This window comes from Trachemys scripta, chromosome 4 (assembly GCF_013100865.1).
Source record: "Trachemys scripta elegans isolate TJP31775 chromosome 4, CAS_Tse_1.0, whole genome shotgun sequence".
Taxonomy (NCBI): Eukaryota; Metazoa; Chordata; order Testudines; family Emydidae; genus Trachemys; species Trachemys scripta.
This window is the reverse complement of record NC_048301.1, coordinates 85505011-85528682: the sequence shown is the minus strand read 5'-3', so window position 1 is coordinate 85528682 and position 23672 is coordinate 85505011. Positions and strand designations below refer to the sequence as shown.

The following is a 23672-nucleotide window of genomic DNA, read 5'->3' as shown; positions in this document are numbered from 1 at the left end:
CATCTAGCTAAATCGTATGTTTGTTTATACTGCTTTATCCCAAAGTTTTATGAAAGGACACCTTTGTGTCATTCTGTACAGACTATGGCCATGATTCTGGTGATGTACGCCAGCAGAGTATTTGGTCCAATCTTTAGTTCTAATTTACAGCGTACTTTTGCTCTCATTTTTGATGTTCATAACTGCACATGCAGGGCCAGATGGTGAATTCAATTACACTGATATAACTCTCTGAAATTAACTCCATTGGAGTGAATGTTGGTACTCTGGATTTAGTAACGTAAGTGTTATTGCCATTCTGGTTCAGATCAATGGTATGGCTAGTCCAGTTTCATGTCTCCAGCTCGGACCAGTATCAGATGTTTCTCAGTAATGGAGAAAGTTCTGTCCTAAACCCTGGTGGTTAGTGTTTGATTATGTCCTGAAGAATGAGGATAGATATCCCTTATCCCTTTTTATTCCAGCGAATGCAATTGCAGATTATATTCTTTTCATTCTAATCCTTTTCTGACTCCTGCTACATTGTTTGCCTCAATAATATTTTGTGACAATGAGTTCCACATGATAATAATGTAGTGTGTTTTTTAAAATGTATTTCCTTCTACCAGAGTTAAAGGGTTGCCTCTTGGTTTCACTGGAATCTCCTTGATCACATATTATGAGAGAGGCTAATTAGGAGCGCCTGACTGACCTTTTCTGCACTCTTCATTATTTAATATGCAAGTATCATGTCACTTCTTATTCGTCTCCTCTCTAAACTAAATAGTCCTAATAATCTATTTAATCTCCCTTTATATGGACGCATTCTCTTGCTTCTAATCACATTGATTGCCCTTCTCTGGACCTTTCTATTTCTGTTCACTCCCTCTTAGAGATGGGCTGACCAGAACTGAACCCAGTATTCAATGTGAGAGCATACCACTGAGTGATTTTAGTGGCATTCTGGTATCTTCATTATTATTCTCTGTCCCTTTTTTAATATGGCCTAATATCTTGCTTGCTCTATTAACTATTGCTCTGCACTGAGCATGAGCATGTGTTTTTACTGTGCTGCCAATAATGGCAATTTATACCCATATAACTGATGGCAGAATTTGGCTTGCAGCTATATGCACAACCCTAGGCATGCAATTGGGTGTGCATTTCTGCATGATCACCAGGATCTCTCACCACTGCACACTTGTATCTTTAAGCCTTAGGAGAGAAGAACTCTCCTACTTTTCTATTCTCTTCCTATATTTACTGAACTAAGTATTTTCACCAAGAACAGCATTCCCTGTACCCATTCCCAAACAATCTCAGACCAAACTAATACACTCTGTTTACTTTTGTTCACCATCTCCTTTCTATCCTTTTGTGATCTTCACATCATTTCCAGAGCATTTTAAGCAAAAACTGGAGCTGTCATCAGTGAAAACATGTGCAATATGGTGGATACCTTTTTGGTGTATTTCAGCATTCTTAGTTCCTTCTGGTTGAAATTCAACAACACTCATGTAAAACCTAATGAAACAACTTTATGTGTGAGAACGATTGGGTTTGCTGAGACAACCCACTGGCAGGGTATAGCCACCACTTTACACCAGCCCTTGCTTGGGAAGAGGATTTGTGACCCATATGAATTATGCATAGGAATACTGTGTCTGTGTAATCATGGACCCAACTGACCAACCACTTCTCCTCACTCAGCCCACATTACTCCCTCAACACTAGTCCATCCAGAACTCACACAGCCAAATTAGTGGGTGAATTTCACCCTAGGTAGAGATTCATAAGGGCTTAATCCTCCACAGAGAAGGTGCAGAGTATGTTTTCACTGCAGAGTAACATAACAGCCGTACTAGGTGAGACCAATGATCTATCTAGCCCAGTATCCTGTCTTCCAACAGTGGCCAGTGCCAGACACTTCAGAGGGTATGAACAGAAGAGGGCAATTTATCGACTGATCCATCCCCAGTCATCCAGTCCCAGCTTCTGGCAATCGAGGCTTAGGGACACCCAGAGCATGGGATTGCATCCCTGACCATCTTGGCTAATAGCGACTGATGGACTTATCCTTCTTGAACTTATCTAATTCTTTTTTGAGCGCACTTCTACTTCTGGTCTTCATAATGTTCCCAGGCAGCTCATGTTCTCAACACTCAAGTTAGTCCTTTCAAGTTACCCTAGCACAAGCAAGAGCAGCCAGACTGCAAAATAGCACTCAAGTTGCTGTGTCCACACTGGCACTGTACTCTCTCATGTGTGACACTAAGAATTCTGGACGCACATCCCATGCTTCTTAGCACCACACTAAGATGAGCTACTCTATTAATTCTATCCTAGTGAATTGTGGGAATTGTCTTTTCCGGGCACACGGGGAGAATTGTAGGAAGCATCGGAGGACTAGTGGTACTCATGTGGAATTAGCCTGTGTGCACTATACACAGTACTTGTGTCAACAGCTGAGGAATCATACTAACTCAGGCTTTAGTCTATACCCCCTCTTGGGCCAGCCAACTTGAGTTAAAAGCACCTCCACACATGATTTAAAAGGGTTTGTGTGTGTACAGGACTTAAACTAGGGAGAAGCCCCAAGTTATAAATTGAGTTAATTCTGCAGGGAAGACAAGTGATTTGAAATCTACACTGCTCATATGGTTCTGAGGACTAAATAGAGTGTTTAACACTAACTGTGCTGACATGAAGTCTTTGCTCACACTGGCACTGGGGTGCAACCACCTTGTTTTCTCTACTGCATGCTCTGCAATGGCTTGCAGGCTCAACGCCTGAGAATTTGCAAAGACCCTGAATGTCACATATTCTACAACAGTCTAGCAAAGCTGGTGTCACAAGATATTTACATGCCAGATGGCTAATGGCCATCGTTCCAGAGGACATGCGTCCATGCTGATGACGCTCATTAAAAAAATAATGTGTTAATTAAATTAGTGACTGAACTCATTGGGGGAGAATTGTATGTCTCCTGCTTTGTTTTACCCGCATTCTGCCATATATTTCATGTTATAGCAGTCTCGAATGATGACCCAGAACACGTTGTTCGCTTTAAGAACACTTTCACTTCAAATTTGACAAAGTGCAAAGAAGATACCTATGTGAAATTTCTAAAGATAGCTACACCACTCAACCCAAAATTTAAGAATCTGAAGTGTCTTCCAAAACCTGAGAAGGATGAGGTATGGAGCATGCTTTCAGAAGTCTTAAAAGAGCAACACTCTGATGCGGAAACTACAGAACCCAAACCATCAAAAAAGAAAATGAACCTTCTGCTGGTAGTATCTGACTCAGATGATGAAAATGAACATGCGTCGGTCTGCACTGCTTTGGATCATTATCGAGCAGAACCCATCATCAGAATGGACGCATGTCCTGTGGAATAGTGGTTGAAGCATCAAGGAACATATGAATCTTTAGCGCATCTGGCATGTGAGTATCTTGTGATGCTGATTACAACAGTGCCATGCAAATGCCTGTTCTCACTTTCAAGTGACATTGTAAACAAGAAGCAGGCAGCATTATCTTCTGCAAATGTAAACAAACTTATTTGTCTGAGCAATTGGCTGAACAAGGACTTTTAGGCTCTAAAGTTTTACATTGTTTTATTTTTGAATGCAGGTTTTTACTGTACATGATTCTACATTTGTAAGTCACACTTTCATGATAAAGAGATTGCACTGCAGTACTTGTATGAGGTGAATTGAAAAATACTATTTCTTTTATCATTTTTACAGTGCAAATATTTGTAATAAAAAATAAATATAAAGTGAGCACTGTACACTTTGTATTCTGAGTTGTAATTGAAATCAATATATTTGAAAATGTAGAAAATATCTAAAAACATTTAAATAAATGGTATTATATTATTGTTTAACAGTGTGATTAATCATGCGATTAATTTTTATCAAACTATTAATCGCGCGATTAATTTTTTAATCGCTTGACAGTCCTAATATTTAGACAAAATACCATCCATCACTGTACATTGCCCACCATATGCAAACATTTTCATGGCTTATATGGCAATACAGGAGAGCAACGTTCAGCATTGTCACTGATGTGTGTGATCTTGAGAATTTGGTCAATTAACTTGGTCCAAGAATTCTGAGACACCTATTTGGAGATACTGTTTTAAATGCTTATATTCATTATATTAAGAACACAACCCTTTTCAAGGTGAGGAGCAGATATGTCACCAAGCTGACATACTCCTGACCATGAAGAAAAACAGAACTTCTCAATAAGTTTAAGATTTATATCATTTAGTGTTTCTCTTCCAATCCCATTTTATTTACCCTTCACTAGTATTGAGAGAGACTTCACATTTCCAGAGACTCTTCAAGATTGATCCAAAAGGTATAGTCTCCAAGTTGTCTTTAAAGTGTCTTAATATTTTCAGAACATGATGATGGCATTGCATTAGTCTGAAGGTATTTTAGGAAACATTTGATGCAAAGTTAAACACGTGTTTAATTACTTAAACAGGAATAGGAAGGCTCGTGTTCAAAGTTGAGCACATGCCTAATTACTTTGCTGAAATGGCCTCCGAATTCAAATGAAACAGAATAGGCCCAACGAAACTGGGATTGTTCCATGAATATCAGAAAGGCTTACCCACCTAGCTGCTAAGCAAGACAAATACAAGAAGCTACCACCAAAATTAGAGGTGAACTCTTATCCCCAATGCCTATGTTTTGTCTGTGCTTGTCCATGGTGCTGTTGGCCTTAAGGCTGGTCCTGTTCATAATGCGATGTATCTCAACGAGCTGTGCCAGAATAGCAATTTTGCTTGTCATCGAGAAAAGGTGATGAAACGGGCTATTTCCATTCATACGTCTACATGGGATGGGGGAGGTGTCTGTGTGCTGCTCATACTAAATCCTATTTTAAGCCTTTCGGGAAGCATTAATATGTAAAAGCTGATCCCTCACCATCTAATCCAATCTAATAAAGGCTTGGCTGCATTATTAATTTTGCCACACATCTGAGGCTCGCTTTTATCAAACAAAAAACCCCACCCAAATCCCTTGGTGAATCATTAAATTGTGAAAATGGCTTCATCATTCATGACAGAAAAATGGAAGGACCCAGAGCCATATGGCACAGGGAGCAGCACCACCAGCCACCCTCATAAGTGGTACTTAAAAGGCCCTGCAACACAGTGGGGTGACTGAGACTTCTTGGTGCTTTGAACTGTGTCGGCTGCTGCTCTGACTGGAAACAGAAGAGGCATGCACCTGTGTCTGGCAGCATAGCCCAGTTCAAGCTGCATGGTTTTGAAGTGAACATGAAAGGAGGGGTTGGCAGGAGTAGCCTCAGGGGTTATTTTAAAATCCAGTTACATTAGAAGGGAAGAAATTAGAACTTGCAGAACCAAACAGGAAATCAAACATTCCTACATATCCCAGTTACAGTATGACTCATTTATTGTTTGTTAAATATAACAATACTCTATGTTAAATATAAGAATACTTTGTTACTTCTACATACAAAATGAGTGTGGAATAATTTATCCTGCAAAAAAGTGAATAGAAAGTTATTAAACTGTAGTCACACTTTGAATTCAGAATATCTTAGTTTAGAAAGATTTGGCTTTAAATTATTATTATTATTAATTTACTAATTAGTTAGGGATCAGTGACAATAATAACAATTTCACTCTCACTCTAATGCCAGAGTTCAGATTAAAATATTTCCGACCTTTTGGGAAGAAATGCATTGATATATCTGTGTGGAATATAGCTCAATTTATTCATGCAAGTAATCTCAGTGGAATCAAACGGATTACTTGCTATGAGTAAGGGTGATCAGAATTCAGTCCTTACTGCTTGGGTGAATTGGATTTTAAAAACTGAAATAAAAGGAAGAACTTGAAGTCACAGGTTGCTTTATATATTTCTATTTAAGTCATCATGAGAAAATACTATAGAATTTAATATAAATTAAATTAACAAAGGTTCTACAGAAATTCAGCAGCATTCTGTGAAATGAACTAAAAACATATTAGGCCACTTGCTTTAATGGAACTATACCCACTTACACCATCTAAGAATCTGACCCACGGGACTTAACAGAGAAAGAAAACCTTATGTCATTACCATAGAATTTCATAGGTTGTTTCTTTCCTTTTTTAAAATCATTATCTTCTCTTAGATTTTATATGATTTTTCATAAGTGAAAGTTCTAACATCTGAACACTCACCATTTAAAATGTTCATGACCCATTGTTTTAATCAACAGAAGCCTGCAACTCTTTTATGGTTTGATTTTCAAAAACCGAATTTTCATAAGCAATGACTGATAATTACTCATGCTGAATGGATTTTTGTGTGTGTGTGTGTGTGTGTGTGTGTGTGTGTGTGTGCTCATGACCAGTTGTGCATCTGACTGGCCGCCTGGATACTGAGCTCCGTATTTTCCTGTACAAACACAAGTATTGCTTTCCTACATTAAGCATGAAATTGCACACATGGGACCAGCTCCTCAGCTAGTGTAAATTGGCATTGCTCCATTGACTTCAATGGGCCTACCCTGATTTACACTATCTAGCTGTCTATCAGTGGTGAAATCAATCAGTGGTGAAGTCAAAGGGAATTGTGGTATTAACTTTGATGGAGCCAGGATTTCACCCAGATTTTTAGCCTATCTTATAGGAATGTGGTCCCATTGTTTCCAATTAAAAATCCTATTTTAACTATCATAGATTATTAGAATTCTGCTTGGCAAATGCAGCAAAACAATATAAAAGTGATATTACAGTTCCACACGTTTTCACTTTGGTGTTTTAGCACAACCGGTACATGAAATCACACATTATTCTCAGACCTCTGTAGCATTCACGGAGGTGTGAGTGTGGAAGAAGGCTAAATTCAGAATTTCATTACTTTTCTAGTTTAAAGGTAAACTACAGTTAACCCTCAGCACCTCTTATGTAATAGAGATTTAAATCTTTGACGGATGCACAAATAGCTAATCCTCACAGCACCCCCAATGTGTTCATCAGCATTGGTTCATTTACAGGCACTGGCTTGAATATGGAAGGCACAAGGAATTTCTCCTCTACTTGTATGGTCCTGTCACAATTATAGGAGTATCCTTTCCATTCACCTCCAGGGCTACACAGTGCCCAAAAGGGGAGTGAGAGTGGCAAGAAGGAGTCAGGCCCATGTGCCTTCCTCTGTGCTATCTTTTGGAGTGTGACCAGCACAACAAGGGAAATAGTTAACATCGGTTCACTCCCCTTGTGTGCCAGTGAGCTCTGGGAGGAGATCAGTCTCCCTGCATCAGAATTCCTCCTGCAGCTTCACATTAGGCAGTAGATTCCCACAATGCCAGGCCTGCCTAAATGGCACCATTGAACTGTCCTAAGTGAGTTGTTTCACACCATCGGTCAATGTTAGCGCAGGATAAGAACTCAAGAGTTCTTTTTGTCCAGTCCTGTTCTCACCCCTTTAGACAATGTTGTCTCTACACGGTAAGAGACTGGTTGTGTAAAACCCTTTGTCATGAGATTTATCACTTTGGACCCGATTCTGCATTACACTCCAGCCACTTTAATATATGGAGATATACCTATCTCATAGAGCTGGAAGGGACCCTGAAAGATCATCAAGTCCAGTCCCCTGCCTTCACTAGCAGGACCAAGTATTAATTTTGCCCCAGATCCCTAAGTGGCCCCCTCAAGGATTGAGCTCACAACCCTGGGTTTAGCAGGCCAATGCTGAGCTATCGCTCCCCAAAGCGCTTAGGTAATGCAAAGGGTCCAGATCCTTACTGCAACCCATCAGTGGAAAATCCCATGATGGGAGTAGGAACTCACCACTGGTATAAACCCAGTAGAGTTGACTCATGTGCCAACTGCTCCCCTAGTATAGGGAAGAGGATACATGGGAAGGGAATTGGTAGAGCTCCACTACACTTTCAGTCTTTCATTGATTTAAATTCCGATTGGAAATCTGCACTTGTGGCATAAGGTAATGCAGTCCCTAGGCTGCTCTAACAAATGATGGGTCTGGATTGGCACAGAATAAGGGATTGTAACTGGTTCCCCAATACCCTTCTCCTGTATCAAGCAGAGGTCAGACTCAAGGAACAATTTAGCCCTCTGACTTAAGAACAACCATTCATGGGTTAAGATTTGCAGGGCTGGGCCCTAATATCCTATGATGTATTTTAATCAATTGATATATTAGTGAAACAAACTGCATCAGCTTCTCTGGACTATAGTGTAAGGGTAATACTTAGAAAATATTCAGTATAATGTCATTGCTATGCTACAAATGGACAGAGAAATTAATTATTGAAAAATAATTTCTGCATTTTTTACCAAAATATCCCACCCTCCACATGGTTATAAAATACCTAACCATCTTGGTCATCAATTTTATATAAGACATTTTTGAATTATAAGATCTCAAGAGCTCCCAAACCACAAATCATATTTATTTATACATTATTTAACAAAGCTTCAATCAGTGTAAAGTGCATTTGCTTTAAAAATCTCTGTTGGTCTGAGCTGAACCATGATTATTTAGAATTAGGCCATAAAAACTCTGAGGGTTAGGGTTAGAGAACAGTCAGCATTTCATGGAGTGCTATTCACTCAGACACTGTGAAATGCTGTCAGTCCCTAATGTTAGGCACTCTTGTGGGGAGCCACTATAATACTGGCATTCAAACCTTTAAAACCCCAGATACGATTTTCAGGGCTTTCAATTGGCAGTAGCTTGCATTGTGAATTATGACTCAGTTGATTTAGCAATGCAGAAAATTGATACCAAAATTCTGCAGTGGAATTTTCCTGGTTTCACTGATAATATTCAAAGGAATTTTTAAAAAATACAAATATAATTGTGTGCTCATTTCCTTCCCTCCTTCCTTGGGATGCATTTTGCTGTATGTTATCCTGAGGAAATCCAGAGTGAATCCAGTAAAACCAATAATAATTAATACTCATCATTTCTAGACCTTTGGGCAAGTAGTATGAGCCTGGCCCTGCTTGTCTTGCATGAGAGAATCAACAGGCATGGTATTGTAACTGATCTATAGTATATTTGTGCATGTGCATTTTTCTGGGATAATTCTTGGAATCCACCTCTCCTCCTTTGCCATAGTCACCTCAAGGGCCCTGCATCATGACAACATTTTCTCCATCTAAGGATCTCTCTCTCTCTACAAATCCCATTAATTCCATTCCCAGTGTAAATTAGCCTTGGGAGGAAAGTAGTGTTGTTCAATAAGAGGCAAGATACCCCTCCAGAAGTGAGCCCACTAGTTCTACAACATTCCCAGAGCTTGAGGGTCTGGGGAGAAAGAAATTGTTAGTCCTGATTCCTATGTGGCAGAGCACTGCCACTAAACTACCAGAATGGTCCCATGTACTCCATGCTATTAATATCTTAATGTTTAATCAATGGAAAGATTATCTTCACTTGGAGGGAATGTGAGGTCTTGGGACTTTGTGCAGCCCTAGGTTCCTGTTCTCTGCTCTCATTCTTTGCAGGGTGATGTCACATCAACATCCTCCAATGGCAGAACCTCCTCTGGGAGGAGAGATGACTCTTGCATTCTAGCCAAAGGGATCTCTGTTCCATTTTTAGCTACTACACAGGGAGATGCAATGTTTGAAACTCTTTGTTAAAAATGAGCTTTGGGCTCTTAGGGCCTGGTCCTGATTTTGTAAAGTGCTGATTACGTCCTGTGAGTCACTAAGTGCATTGAAGTCAATGGGAGTTGAGGGTGTTCAGCACAACAGAGGATCAGGCCTTTATGATTCAATCCCCAGCTCCCGTTGATATTCAACACAGTTGAGGATGCTCAGGGGATAACCAGCACTTAGAAGCACATTAGAAAGCCCTTCAACAATGTAAATGGGGGGAGGGATAGCACAGTGGTTTGAGGATTGGCCCCCTAAACCAAGGGTTGGGAGCTCCATTCTTGAGAGGGCCACTTAGGGATCTGGGGCAAAATCAGTACTTGGTCCTGCTAGTGAAGGCAGGGGGCTGCACTCAATGACCTTTCAGTTCTAGGAGATAGGATAGCTCCATTAATTTAAATCAGAATGAAATATACAATGCCAAACCCACCTCCTGCTATTCATGCAAATAGGCCCATTGATTTCAAAACTGAAAATGTTATTGGAGTCAATCAAGGACAATTCAAAAATATATTTCTGAATTGTCCAAGACCATTATTTTCTTTTCCACCATTGTCAGTCTTGTAAATGTATTTATCTTTGAACGAAAACATCAATCTAATTATAGGGATAGAAGGATTTCTTATTTAAAAACAGACACTTCTTGAAGGAAAAAAAATATCTCACTGTTGCAATGTGAAATTAACCATGACCCAAACTATCATGCAAAAATAATTAGATAAACAGACCCTAGAAATCTCTATTCAGTCCTCCTTGTCATCGGACTCGAAATGTGAACCTGAAGAACTCACTGCGAATTATATGCACGGTAATAGATGTGAGAGTGAGGCTGCAAATAAATTAGAAAGTGAGCCAATGCGCAGCAACTGTCTTGATTTCTGCAATTAGCAAAGAAATCCATGATCCCAGTAAAAAGCTCTCATTGATTGACCAGATGAAAAATAAATAGCAGCAAGGGCTTGGCTCACCATTCATGATTCTTGCTTGGCAGGAAGTAGTAAACACTTTAAAACTGGGCAAGATCAAGATGATGGTTGGGGGGACAGCTTTAAAGGCCTAGCTAATGTGTTTCAGTTCAACAAAATAAAAATATTCTTCTATTTAAATTGAGAATTACTGGACTGTAGGAAGGATTTCATGATGTGAACATGAATGTGTTTTAACTGGAGTTTGATTTTTTTCCGTATTTTAATAAATTAATAACATTTTAGAGATATGTCCAAATCCTTGTAATTAAAGCTACAACTGGGCTGTTGGACTGAATCTTAATGTCAAACAAGCAAGCTCCTGCTTACTCAGCAGCACCCTGCCAATAACAAATTAAGTGCCTGGTGAATCCCGCCCCCATTTCCCTTGGCACTCCTGGAAGCTAGGAGTCACTCTTACCCTCACGCCATTCCCATCAACCTGATCACTGTCTCCCTCTCTCCCTGACAGTGAGTCATGTTTTTCTCTTTAGCTCATGACTGAGCCTGTAATACCCTCGGTGGAAGATGGTGAGTTCTGTTGTATTGCGAAGTATGAAGAGCACACCTGAAATTTGTTTCCTAGCCTCAGAGCCACTAGCAATTTCTGAGCTGCTCCACACGCAAGCAAAAACCAATGTTTCCAAGACATATAATGAGGTTCATAATAAAAATTAAATTAAAGTAAGTGACCACATTGGAATTAAACTTTAAATATTAACATTTAAAGATAAATAAGAAATTACAGAAAGTAAAGCAAAGATGGTGTTTAGAAAGTTTAAACAATTAAATGTAACAAAGCAGCCTAGATTCTTTGCTACATCAAACTTCTGTTCAGGCAGCATTGAAGGAGGGGGAGATTCAAGGAACTGGTAAAGCTTCCTGATTTTCAGCATGGATAATAATAATATATGGAGATATACCTATCTCCAAGAACTGGAAGAGACCTTGAAAGGTCATTGAGTCCAGCCCCCTGCCTTCACTAGCAGGACCAAGTATTGATTTTGCCCCAGATCCCTAAGTGGGCCCCTCAAGGATTGAACTCACAACCCTGGGTTTAGCAGGCTAATGCTCAAACCACTGAGCTATCCCTTCCCCCAAATAAAAATAAATCAATGTATCATCCATTTAGATGTGATGTTTCACTTCTAAACGGATATTCTGCTGGTTCAAACTAGTGTACTTCAACTGACATGTACAGCTACACTGAAGTTACTGGAGGAGCTGCAGATCACCTTGAAGTTAATGGAGCGATGTTAATCTACACCCACTGAATATCTGGCCCAGGGAATTTGTGCATGTGTGTGCATTTTTGGAGGGTGTGGTACAAACTAGGAGAGCATAGGGTCCAATTTACTAGTCCATACTCTGCAAAATTCCCATTGGACCTCATTGGCCAAAGTCATCACTGATGAAAATGGTGGAGATAAGTCACACATCAGGTATAATATGGTCAGAAATAGGGTGTAGGTAACTTACACTGATAAATTCAGCCCTCACCTAAGTAGCCACATCTCACTTTGACTTCATTTAGGCCTTAGGATTGTTGGGACTGGTATGCATATAAAAGAGCTAGATGCTCAGACCTCGCTGAGTAGCACTTTTCTTCCTCCAGTACCCCATTCATTTCGATTGAGTACCTGGGTGGCAGCACATAGCCCTAAAGTTTGGGAACTTGCTTTATCTGTAAATTTTCTGCTGCTGCACCTCACTTCTGTCCCTTAACATTTATATTAATGTTTCCCACAAATTGAATGTAAAATCTGTGCAAGTTCTATTACTTTGCCATTTACAACTATTTGCAAATGTTTTATAAGGCTGGATGTGTAATTTACATCACCATTTACATCACTGGTGAATTTGTCTCTAAGACTTACCTGGCTATTACAACTAGTGACCTTGATCCTGCTCTGTGCTATGCTAGTGTAGATGCAGACTACCTTCATCACTGAAGTGACTTTAGAATGACTCTGGATTTACACCAGTGTAATGGAGAGCAGATTTTGGTTCAAACATTCCAGGTTACATATTCCACTACAGAATTTTTCCTGGTGACTTCCAGGGCTTTTCCACCTATTTGATCCAATTCTGATAGAAGTTCTACTTTTATAATGATATTGAGTCAAATTACATAGATGGAATTACACTGGAATAATCAAGAATGGAATTTGGCTTTCTGGTTCAGACCCTACAGTCTTTGTTAAGGCAAAACTCCTATTGAAGTAAATGAGTAATGGACTGAATGAAGATTGCAGGATTTGGTACAGAAAGGAAGCCAAAGGTGTTGTATTTGGATGGACAGAGGCCTTTTAGGGGATGATCTCTTGTGATTTTTTTTAATCGCCTTTTATATTTCTGATCTATTATTGGGAAGATGGGGAAAGGGACATTTTAACTAAAAGATAAAAATATAAGGGGTTACTATATATGTTAACACTGTGCTTTTGTTTTATTTCCAAAATCATGGACCAAAACTTCTGCTGGTGTGAATGGGCATCAATAGAGCTACACCAATTTACACAGCTAAGGATCTCACCATTCATTGATTTATTTTTTAATGGAGCTCTGTGCTCTCAAGAGAAATGGAGGTTTGGCAAGTATATTTGTGTCTTTATTTTAAAAAAAAGCATAGCCTGGTGAGAGAACTTCATTGTATAAGGCTGTCTAACGCTCCTACTCCTACCTTTGATGTTACACACTCTCGTGATGAGCTAAACTGTATCTTCCCTTTTAATATCCATTTGTACCTAGTCCATTACTGCTCAAGAAGAGTGGCACTAGGACCTTTCCTACCTCTCCAAATGGCGAGTCTGTGGCATTAAGGATGGATATGAATGCCTCGTGTGTCTTGAATACTCAGTGGATCTAATTAACAGGTGGAATCACACCCTGGGTGCTTGAAATATTGCCAGACACCATAGAAACGAATCTTTAAGACCCTGCACCATCTGCACTTCCTTTTCATTGTGCAAAGCTCATTGAAACATGTTTTTCTTCCATTTTATTCAGAGTGGACTATATTCAGTTCAGTGTCAATTAATAACTACTGATATCTGCTATTTTCCCCCTTTCTTTTTAAAAAAGACCATGTCTAAATAAATAAAGGGATTTCAGTGTCTTTCAACTTTGAAAATTTCTATCGTGATAATCTTAGTGAAAAGGGGACTGAATAAAGTAAAAAATAATCATAGCATCTCTATTTTAATATACATGTTAAAGGACAAGAAACAAACAGGAAATCCATATAAAATCAGAAAATAATTAAAATGGTAATAAAATACAATTCCAGTATTCATTTTCATTTATTTCAAATGTTTGTTTCTTGTCCTTTAAAATTATTGTGTTATTATTTCTATGACTACAGAAGAACACAGACGTATTTTTCAATACCCCCATGCTTTTCAGAAATATGCCATTGAAGAGATGCGTCTATGTGACTTGAGTTGAATAATAATTCCTTGCTATATAACTATTGCCTCAATGTGCTGCAGTGCCAGCTATAAATGCTGGCTTGCAGAGGCAAATTGTTACGTTGGGGTTCATGTTTGGTTTGCACGACACCGCTGATACAGCGAAGCAGAGCCCAACATATTTTGTCTCGTCTACACCATCCATAAAGGCTCATCTTACAGTGAGTGGAGTTTTACCGAAGGAAAGTGCCCGTCCGCTATTGCCCCTCTAACAGCCTTGAAAAGAGGAAAGCTGGCTTTATACTGAATTCAACAGCTGACATTTGTAGGGAGCCATCAGCGGACTAGCACTAACGAACCAGACACCCTGCTCCGTCTGCTTTTCGCAAAATGTGCCTGCATTTATACCGGCTGTTTTAACAGTCAAAATCTAAACATAGCAACCCGATGTATAGTATACATGTTTATGTTTATATACATTTATATATTTATATTAGATCGTCGTTACCTGTTAGCTGCTAGTCTGGATGCTATATATCCCCCTGGGATTTGAGTGACTATATATCCCCAGAAAAAAGAGCCATGGATCATGCCAACTGTTTCAGGGTCCCAATTAAACTTCGCTTTCTTCCAGTGCAAAAAGCAAGGAGAAAGGGGAGAAAGAAAATAGGAAGGATGTAAGCAGGCCAAAAGAAAGCATTTTATTAATAATAGTTTAACACTAGGCAATCTTTGCGGAATTTCGATTAATGTTGAAAATGCCCATTTACTAGACGGTACGATTTAGAAATGGGGCAAGGTGCTCACCTCCAAAATAATAATCGATTTACTTTACAATTGGTCTTTAGAACAAATATGCTAGAATACCTACAGAAATCTGGCATTAGTACTGGAGGAGAGAGGAGGGACATGATTTATATCTCGTGATCGCTATTAACCCTAAAAATATGTGAATCTTGGAACTAAAGATGTCCTTGAATCCCCTAGAGAAAGGGGTGGCAACAAGTATGTTTTTTTCTGTCCGATCCAGTCTAGCGAAGGTTGGGGTCGGGAGGGAGGAGGAAAGAGCCTCTCTCTCTCTCTCTCTCCACACAAACACACTCAGATTCACACTCACTCTCACTCTGACACACACAGCCAGTTGTCATACATCTCTCTCTACAAAGAGAGAGAGAGAGAGAGAGACAGTTGCATACATCGCAGGTAAGCTCACAAACATGGGAATGAGGAAAATGTTTCAGGGTATTTTTTGGGGGGGAGGGAATTATTTGTCTCATTATAAGTGAATCACCTGCATTTGCAATGAAACCCATCGAATATATATATAGTATGGACTCAGGGGAATCGAAAACGGCCATATCAGTCTATCTAGCTGTCTGTTTATCCCTCTGTGTGTGTACACATGTGTATGTGTATATACACACATATACATTATATACGATATATAAATGTTTACATTTATGTATCATATATATTCTTGTCTTTGTGTACATAGACTATATACATATGGGTAAGCACCTTATAAATTAAATATGCTTTCTCATTGGGCCATAGATTGCTTTTATAGCGTTGTATTTTGTTAACCAAAACTCATTCATCCTGATATTTCCAAACGTTCCGCAACAAACCACTCCATTTCCTTTCGAAAATTGGGCAGCCACTTTGGAGTCGTTTATTCATGGTCATGTTCTCTGTTACGTGCATTTAATTTACGAAAATGATTGCGATCTCCAAAGCTGGGTAAAAAAGCAAAATATCTGCACTCAAATTTGTGCCACGGAATGACCTCTTGGTCTGGGAAAGAAAGAAAACAAAATAGGCATAATCGATCTTTTATTCTCCCCCCCCCCAACATTCTTTGGATCATTGTCCTTTCAGTTATAAATAAAATATGACAGTTCAGTATAGGATTCTCCTACCCAGAAACTAGCAGAGTATAGGAGAAGAAGGAAACCGTCTAGATTTTATTATTAGAATGATTGGAAATATCATAAAAAGCTAAAGGGCCCTTATTTATTCTATTCATTCTTTATTATTACTCTATCCTGAGGGCATTATTCGTGTTGCGGGATTAAAGGGGAGTGATTCCCACCTCTTTAATAATTTTTCCTCCTCGGTGTATGGTGCTGTTATTGACCATATCCACGATGGCTACTCCCAAGTTACAACGGATTCCAAAAGAGATGCAGAATCCCAGTCCACTCATGATGGCAATGATGTACCTCCGGGGGAGCCCAAAGCAGGTACAATCGAACATTGGGGCTTTCTTAACGGGCGCTTCCAGGGGTTTCCCATCTTCTGTCAGTTCGATGTTGTCTCCAGGCTTCTGTTTCTTCTCTAGGACTCTGCCCAACATAAACGGGAAAGACAAGCAAGAGACTTGAAGCCAACTCTCCCGAACAGGTCACTTGAATGTCAAAGTCACTATGACTAAAAAATCACCTTCAGTTGTTCTTTAGCAAGACCTGTGGGATTCATAATTATTCATTTCCCCAAAAAAACAGGGAGGAGCAGCAGATGAGAACTCTTCATCTATCATTAAAGATCTCTGGTTAAATATGTAGGGTACATTAAGAAGACATCAGCTGCAACCACTGCAGAGGCGCCATGTTGTCTAATTCAAAGGGCATTGTTGGGAGATGAAAAATTATCTTGGAGGTTTAACTCTATTGCTATTACATTATAAACATGAGAGGAATTAGTTCTACAGTGCATGCTGCTTGTGGATGTGGGAGAGAAAGAAATGCTGTAAAGATGAGCAATTATTTTTATTTATTCCACATCTGCAAAATGGCTGTCATAGACATTTGAACGAAACATGCTAGTGTTTGAGAACTACCCATCTGCAGATGACTCAATACCCTTGCATTATTAATAACTTGAATTTGTAAAGATTACATTCAATAATCTGCACGGTGATCATTAACTAGAGTTAGTATAGGTCTGGTTTATAGGTTGCTCTCTCAGTGTCCACATTTACCGAAATATTAAATCGAAGCTCCCAGGGTTTTAAGTGTAAACGTATAAAGGAAAATTCATAATTCATATTTACACATTTTGATTATAATATAATGAATCAATGCAGACATTTGCACCCAGATAGTATGCTTCAAAACATGTACATGCATTTTATTTTTATAGGGGAGAAAAATCTTAATATGACTTTTTGAGGAAAAAATGTGCTGGGTTTATCGCTAAAATATTCCCCACACTGCTGATTCTTAGTAAGATGCAAAAGAGGCAGATTAACTACTCAGAAGTGCAGCCCCTGCAGAACAGGGTATTTGAAAACTGCATCCAAACATTCCATTTTGCTAGAACGCTCCAAGCCTGCCAATCCTTGCTCACGTGAACAATTCTCCGCAGGTGAGTAATTCAACCGAGGTCAACTCCCCTGAGTAATGTCTGAGTAACGATTGGCAGAATCAGACCCAACACATTATTCATATTATGTATAACGAAAGCATGGGCAATGCCCTGCAACACCTACTCAGTTGAATTTACTCTTATTATTCACTGGGGTAAGGCTTACTCGCCTGAGTCAGGCTTGTAAGATCCCCATCCTTTTAAAATGTAGTTAAAATAGAACAATATATTTTATAGTTAAAACTGGTTCATTCAAATGATAAAATCTGAGCACCAGCTTTCGCATAGAATTGATTTGGTCTCCCCTGAAATGAAGCAAAGATCCTGGGACATAATAAACTGATTATTTCCACTTTCAAATTACGGATAGAAAATTATACGTTGATTCTTAAAAGAATGTGGCTAGCCCTGATAGAATATTGTTAAGTCCTCGGAAGTTCAAAGAGTATCTTATTTAGATAATTCTTTAAAAACCTGTTTGAGATATGACATGGAAGGCATTGTGAGATGCAAGTGTGTTTTCATATCTCTCGAAGAATATTTAGTGCTGAACTCGATTATTGTAGTTATATTCGTAGAGAAGAAATGTACATTTTCCATAATATTCGAGAGGCCCATAATAATATATTCTGTTTTTCAGATATTTTACATATTTTCAGTCAGTTTAAAACGATTGAATTTATGTAGGCTGGTGGTAAAATAACCATGTATTTCTAGACTCTAACTGTTCTAGTTTCTATTAAAATAGAAAGCATCATTTTACCTTGATAATTTAGCTCATATTGCCTTTCCTCTCAAAACTGCATAGGAAGTTGTAAATGGTGTAACATTATTGTTGGAATAATATTGTGCCTGTGTACAATACTGCCGCATAGGTGGAGAAAAACAACATCCACTGTAGGTATTAAGACATTTTGCTTTATTCGGAAAATTCTAATAACGTTGGAGAGAGTGGGGTACTTTGTTTTAAAGGAAAATGTCCAAAAATATATTCTCCCGATTTTTATTTTATAATTTTATCGTAAAAACATATTTTGGGGGTCATCAAAGTCGTCAGATTTCACAGGGCCATTTATGATGGAATGGTGTGTTCAAATCGAGGAATGGTGTGTTCAAATTTCGTGTCAATGCACTTCAGGTGTGTGGTTGCATGCATCTATATACACACCTGAAGACGATGGAAATACACGCACCCCTCTATTGCTGGATTAACTTTATGATTTCATCCATTGCGGTAGTGCATTTTCTACAAAAGAAATTGACCCTTTTCTATGCAGACGAATAAATAATTGACGGTATTTCTCTCAATATATTTGTCCTAGCTTCAAAGAAAGAAATCGTTCGGTTATCAATTATTTATGCTTTTCCGTGTTTTTCTTCATCTGACGGGCGATTACACAAGGGAATCGGTTAATCGAAATCAGGAATGATTTTATAGTTTAATTTAAAAAAAATGCTCTCTAAGGAAAGTGAAAAGGATCCTACGGGTGCCCTGCATTGAAATTAAATAAAAATACTGTATAGGAGTACTGCTCTCTGTTGATTCTAGTTTTAAAATGAGATCAAATTTCTGGGGTAGAAAGATGGGGGAAATCTCTTAGGACATATTTAAAAACATCCTCCGCAAGCCAACTATACAAGTTATTTCGGTGCCATAGTGTAATGGTATAGCGTTAGTTTGTAGGAGCCAGATGATATCAAGAAAACCTATAATTAGCTATCAGTCTATTCGCAACCAAACTTACACAAATAGCGTATATTCGAACTGATCCAGCAATTTTAGGCTAAGGAAAGCCTCCCATTCTTTCCAATAAGAAATCCAGCCCCCCGAAAGAGATCTTTCTTACCTGTAGAGTTGACCGAGCGATTTCCCAGCAAAATTCTTCATTCCCTCCTTGCCGGGGGTCAAAATCCTTTGTTTTACCGACTCCATGCCTGCAGAGGTTTTCACTGGGCTCCACTCTGTGCTGAACAGAGCACTGCTATGAACAGCTATGATCGCTCATATTGGTTTAATCTCTAACTTTTTCACCCATTAAATGGCTATTGGTGCGTCTCCAGATAAAGGGAGCGTGAGTGAGTGTGTGTGTGTGAGAGAGAGAGAGAGAGAGACAGAGAGAGAGACAGAGCGCGTTACATGCAACCCACGGATTTCCTAACAGAACAGAGTTGGGAGCCACAATTAGAAAGTCTTTTCGGAAGTGCAGGAGTCATTGGCAGAAGGTGGAGGCTGTGCCATGGCTGATTTGGGAGGGGGAATGACCCTACTTCCTAGGAGAAGATGGTCCAGTGTTTAAAATAAATCCTGGTTTTCCGCTGAACGTTTCCCTAACCCCTAGGGGTTGAGAGGTGGGGGCGGGGGTCATCTAGTTTATCACTCCAAAGAAGTCAAAAGTTCCCAATGCCCAGCACGTGCCAACCTGAGAGAACCTGACGGCTAAGTTCCAAGCTCTCGGACAATAGCAGCCCTAGCGCTTCGTTACTGTGCGCAAGTCAGCAGCCACTTGCTCCCAGGGCAGCGCGCACAGAGCAACGATCTAGAGTAGACTGGGAGTTCGCGCGCCGGGGGTTGGTGATTCTAATCTGCCCAGCGCCTTTTATCGCTCCAGCGTGTGCCAGAGTGATTTCAGCACCACAGACAGCGCCCTTGGCTCTCGGGTTGCTCCCGAGTGTTCTCAGCACCAGGGAGAGCGCAATCGGGAGCTTCTCGGGCTGCCAACTTCCTAGGGGAACTGGGCGGATTCATTGCGGGGGGCTTGAAGACTGGATGCTACGGAAACCGAAGAGGAGCCGTGTCATCGTCCCCTTCCAGGTTTTCCAGAGGATGATGCAGCTAAAAGGGAAACTGGAGTTTATGAGACGCTGACAATTTACTTTTGGACTCTTGCGTCGCCCCCCCCCCCCGTGCCTTTTCTGACGCATAGCCCGACCCTGTTGTTCAGAGCAAGGACTACAGACTCGTTTACGAGGGAGTTTGCTGCATGCAGAGGCTATTGTACTTAATTCAATTGTGCTGTTAATGTAAATAAAGGACGTGATCATCTCGCTAAAGATAGTCATTCAGAGCTCCTGGAAAAACAGGGCACCAATGGCAAAATACCTCGGAATATTAATACCAGATATAATCTGACAGATGTATCTCCAGAGATAGATAGAATCTAAGATCATATTTTATTTCTAGCTCAATATTTCTAGCTCTCTAATATATTGTCATAATTTAGATCCATATATTAGACATGTACATGGTTTCTAACTCTTATACATGTATAATTTTTATACCTTTGTGTCCTGCCCTTTAATGACACTTTTGTATAATATCTAATATAACTTTTACATACGATATTTTTTCACCACTTCAGTGATCAAGGTACGTTCTGAGAGTTTGGTCATCTTATCTTTCCAGAATTTGGTAGAAAGACAAGGTGGGCGAGGTAATATATTTTACTGGACCAACTTTTCTTAGTGAAAGAGACAAGCTTTCCAGCTTACACAGGTCCACTGCAAACAGAATTTGGTAGTCATTTATCAGTTTTAATCACCCAGGAGTTGATTGTACATGTCAAAAGTAATGTTTTATTTCCAAATCATGATGATTGCATTTATATTAGACCTCTTTCCAATATGAAATCCATCTCAGAGTTTCTATTACAATGTTTATTAATTAGAAAAAAGGAAATTCATAATTCTATACCCCAAAACAAATTTATTTGAAAATTGAAGCCCTTGCATTGCTTACTTTCTCTGTAACAAAAGTGTCTATAAATAAAATATTTTAAAAACCAAGGTGAAAAGAATAATGTCCTGCTAAAATATATAGTCCTGCCACAATATTCTAAAAACAATTGTTCTGGATTATTTAAATATTTTTACTAATGTTGCCCCCTGGTGGAAGGACAATGATATTTTACATTAGCATAGCACATTCATATCAGTAAGGCCAATTCTTATAACACTGCAGCTATTGCAATGATAGTAGATTCCAGTTTGTAGTGGTATTTCAAAGACATGAAAGCACCATAAAGTACCACAATAGAAAGTACATTTAAACTATATGCTCCTAAAACAAGATGCTTCCTCATATTGTAATTCAGCTTTGCTTTATACAGCATGCTAAATACTAGATGTGGTTTTCAGTGCAGGTTTCATTATAGATTCTTCTTTATACTTCTCATTTCGTTTGTTGAAAAGAACTTTAGGATTTATTACAGTCTCTATTGCCATCCATAATTTTTATAACTGCATCTGTCCATTGTGCCCTGTTGCTTCATTTCTCCAGTTTATCATTGCAGATATTTAAGACAACCTATTTATTAATAGACATTTCCAAGAGCCAGAAGAGATAGAGAGTAATTCAGTCAGTAATGGGGAAATGTTCTAGACTCAAATTCCAAAAAGCATCCCTGTTCAGGAAAGCATTTAAGCACATATCTAAAATTAAAAGTGTCCTTTTCTGAATCAGGGCTTGATAGTGTTAGTCTCTGCCTCAGAGGCTTATCTTTGTGCTATTCATTTGCACAGTACCTACTATGAACAGGCTCTGAGCCCGAATTGGATTCCTTAGCATTGCCACATTGTTACTGTACTGCTACTACGAAAGCTCATTGAATAAGGAGTGCTCAATGGTTTGGGAGAATTAAATAATAATTAATAATGTCAGTCTATATCCAGCCTAACACTACCCAAGAATAGCTTTAGAGGCCTGATGTGCTCTTTCATTGAAAAAAATGAACTAGTCCTTACGTATATAAAAATAAACTCTAACAATGGACCCTGGAAAGTTAAAATGGTACCATCCATAGGTGTAGCGGTAGTTCTGAAGTGGGTATACTATGCCTAGTGTATACCATATTAGCAGTTTCCTGAGTCATTTCCCAATGACAGCTCTACTAATTGTTTCAACTGTAGTTCAGGAATCACTGCGTAGTAAGAAGCTCTGAGGGCCAGTGCTATAAAACATTCTCAGACCAGTCAGCCTTCTAAATGACATTTACCTATTTAATTGGTGGCCTGAAGATATGAATCATTGTTAATTATTATTGTTAAAGTCTATCTGTCAACACACTTGAAATCAATTGGAGTTTTTCGATTGACCTCAGTGGGCTTTGGATCAGGCCCTTATGCAGTAAATACCAGTTATGATAGCACTGCGAGAGTTTGCACACATTGGTTGAAAGCAGATAAATCTGCCTCAAACAACCCAATAAGAACACTGTTCTCGAAGAAGCTCTTGGAACAATTGTAGGTTGATGTGTGAGTCCAGCAGGATGCTGCACATCCCTGAAGTTTTTCTCATGGAACTGAATGCAGACAATTGTATTTATGTTTGATCCTGCACCCTTTGATCAGGCAGCATTCCCACTACCTGTCAATGGAAGTTTTTTTTTCTGACTGAAGACTGCAGGTTTTGGGTGCCTGAAATGAACCGAATACTGCACAGTCTCCCTATATGTCTTCTGACTGACTGTATTCCTAATGAATTAAGCAAAATAGAAGCTAAGAGTTCATGATTGTATTTTTCAAAGCTCAGATTTTCATATTAATATTGATCCATCCATCCTTAAAGTTTTCTATAGCACTCATCACAATAGTATCTAGAGATTTATAGAATCAACCTGATAATATACATCTCTGACTAGGTGTCTGAGTCCACTTGCTAAATTTAGTTGTGTTGCTGATGAACACAGTACAGTGTTATCATATTAGATATCTGTAGATTGCATCAGTGAAATAAATTGGTGATTTTTTATTAATTTAAAAATATTTGGATTCTCTAGAGATTGTCTGCAACCTTGCTTTTGCTACATCACTCATTACAAAATGTATTGTCTTTTCTTATTATGTGACATGCACACAGATCCACAAATGAAGTGGTATTGTACGATAGAATCCTATTTACAAAAGTGCAACTTTGTAGATGTAAATTTAAAAGATTTAAAAGACCCTCCCCTGTACGCACACACTCACATTCAGCCTGAGACTTTGGGGTATCCAGAGCACCTCGGAGGCTTTGAAAATCTGTTTCAGTAAAATAGCATCATATAAAGTACAATTCTTTGAGGCTCACAATTGTTTATCCCATAAAAATTCAGCAGTAAGGTGCATGACTGCAACGGAATCCAAATCAATTTGGGAATGATGCTAGTGTGAGCAAGGCTCACAGATTAAGTCTGAAATTCTGGGTCCATTGAAGTCAATTGACCATTAACATCAATAAAGCCAGGATTTCACCTTAACAATGGTAGTTTGGAACCTCCTTTGGGACTGGAGAACTATAAAATC

The 23672-nt window shown here is 39.0% G+C and overlaps 1 protein-coding gene across 1 annotated transcript in view; it reads right to left on the bottom strand.

The window, feature by feature from the left end:
- Nucleotides 1–20213, bottom strand: part of SLC17A6 (solute carrier family 17 member 6) — a 54559-nt gene extending 34346 nt beyond the window's left edge. The window contains exons 1-3 of the mRNA XM_034769812.1: nucleotides 19241–20213; nucleotides 16120–16372; nucleotides 14536–14654 (exon numbers count right to left, since the gene is read on the bottom strand). Coding sequence (XP_034625703.1) covers nucleotides 14536–14654; nucleotides 16120–16372; nucleotides 19241–19326 — 458 coding nt within the window. The 5' untranslated portion in view covers nucleotides 19327–20213. The remainder of the gene's footprint in view (nucleotides 1–14535; nucleotides 14655–16119; nucleotides 16373–19240) is intronic.
- Nucleotides 20214–23672: the final 3459 nt, after the last annotated feature.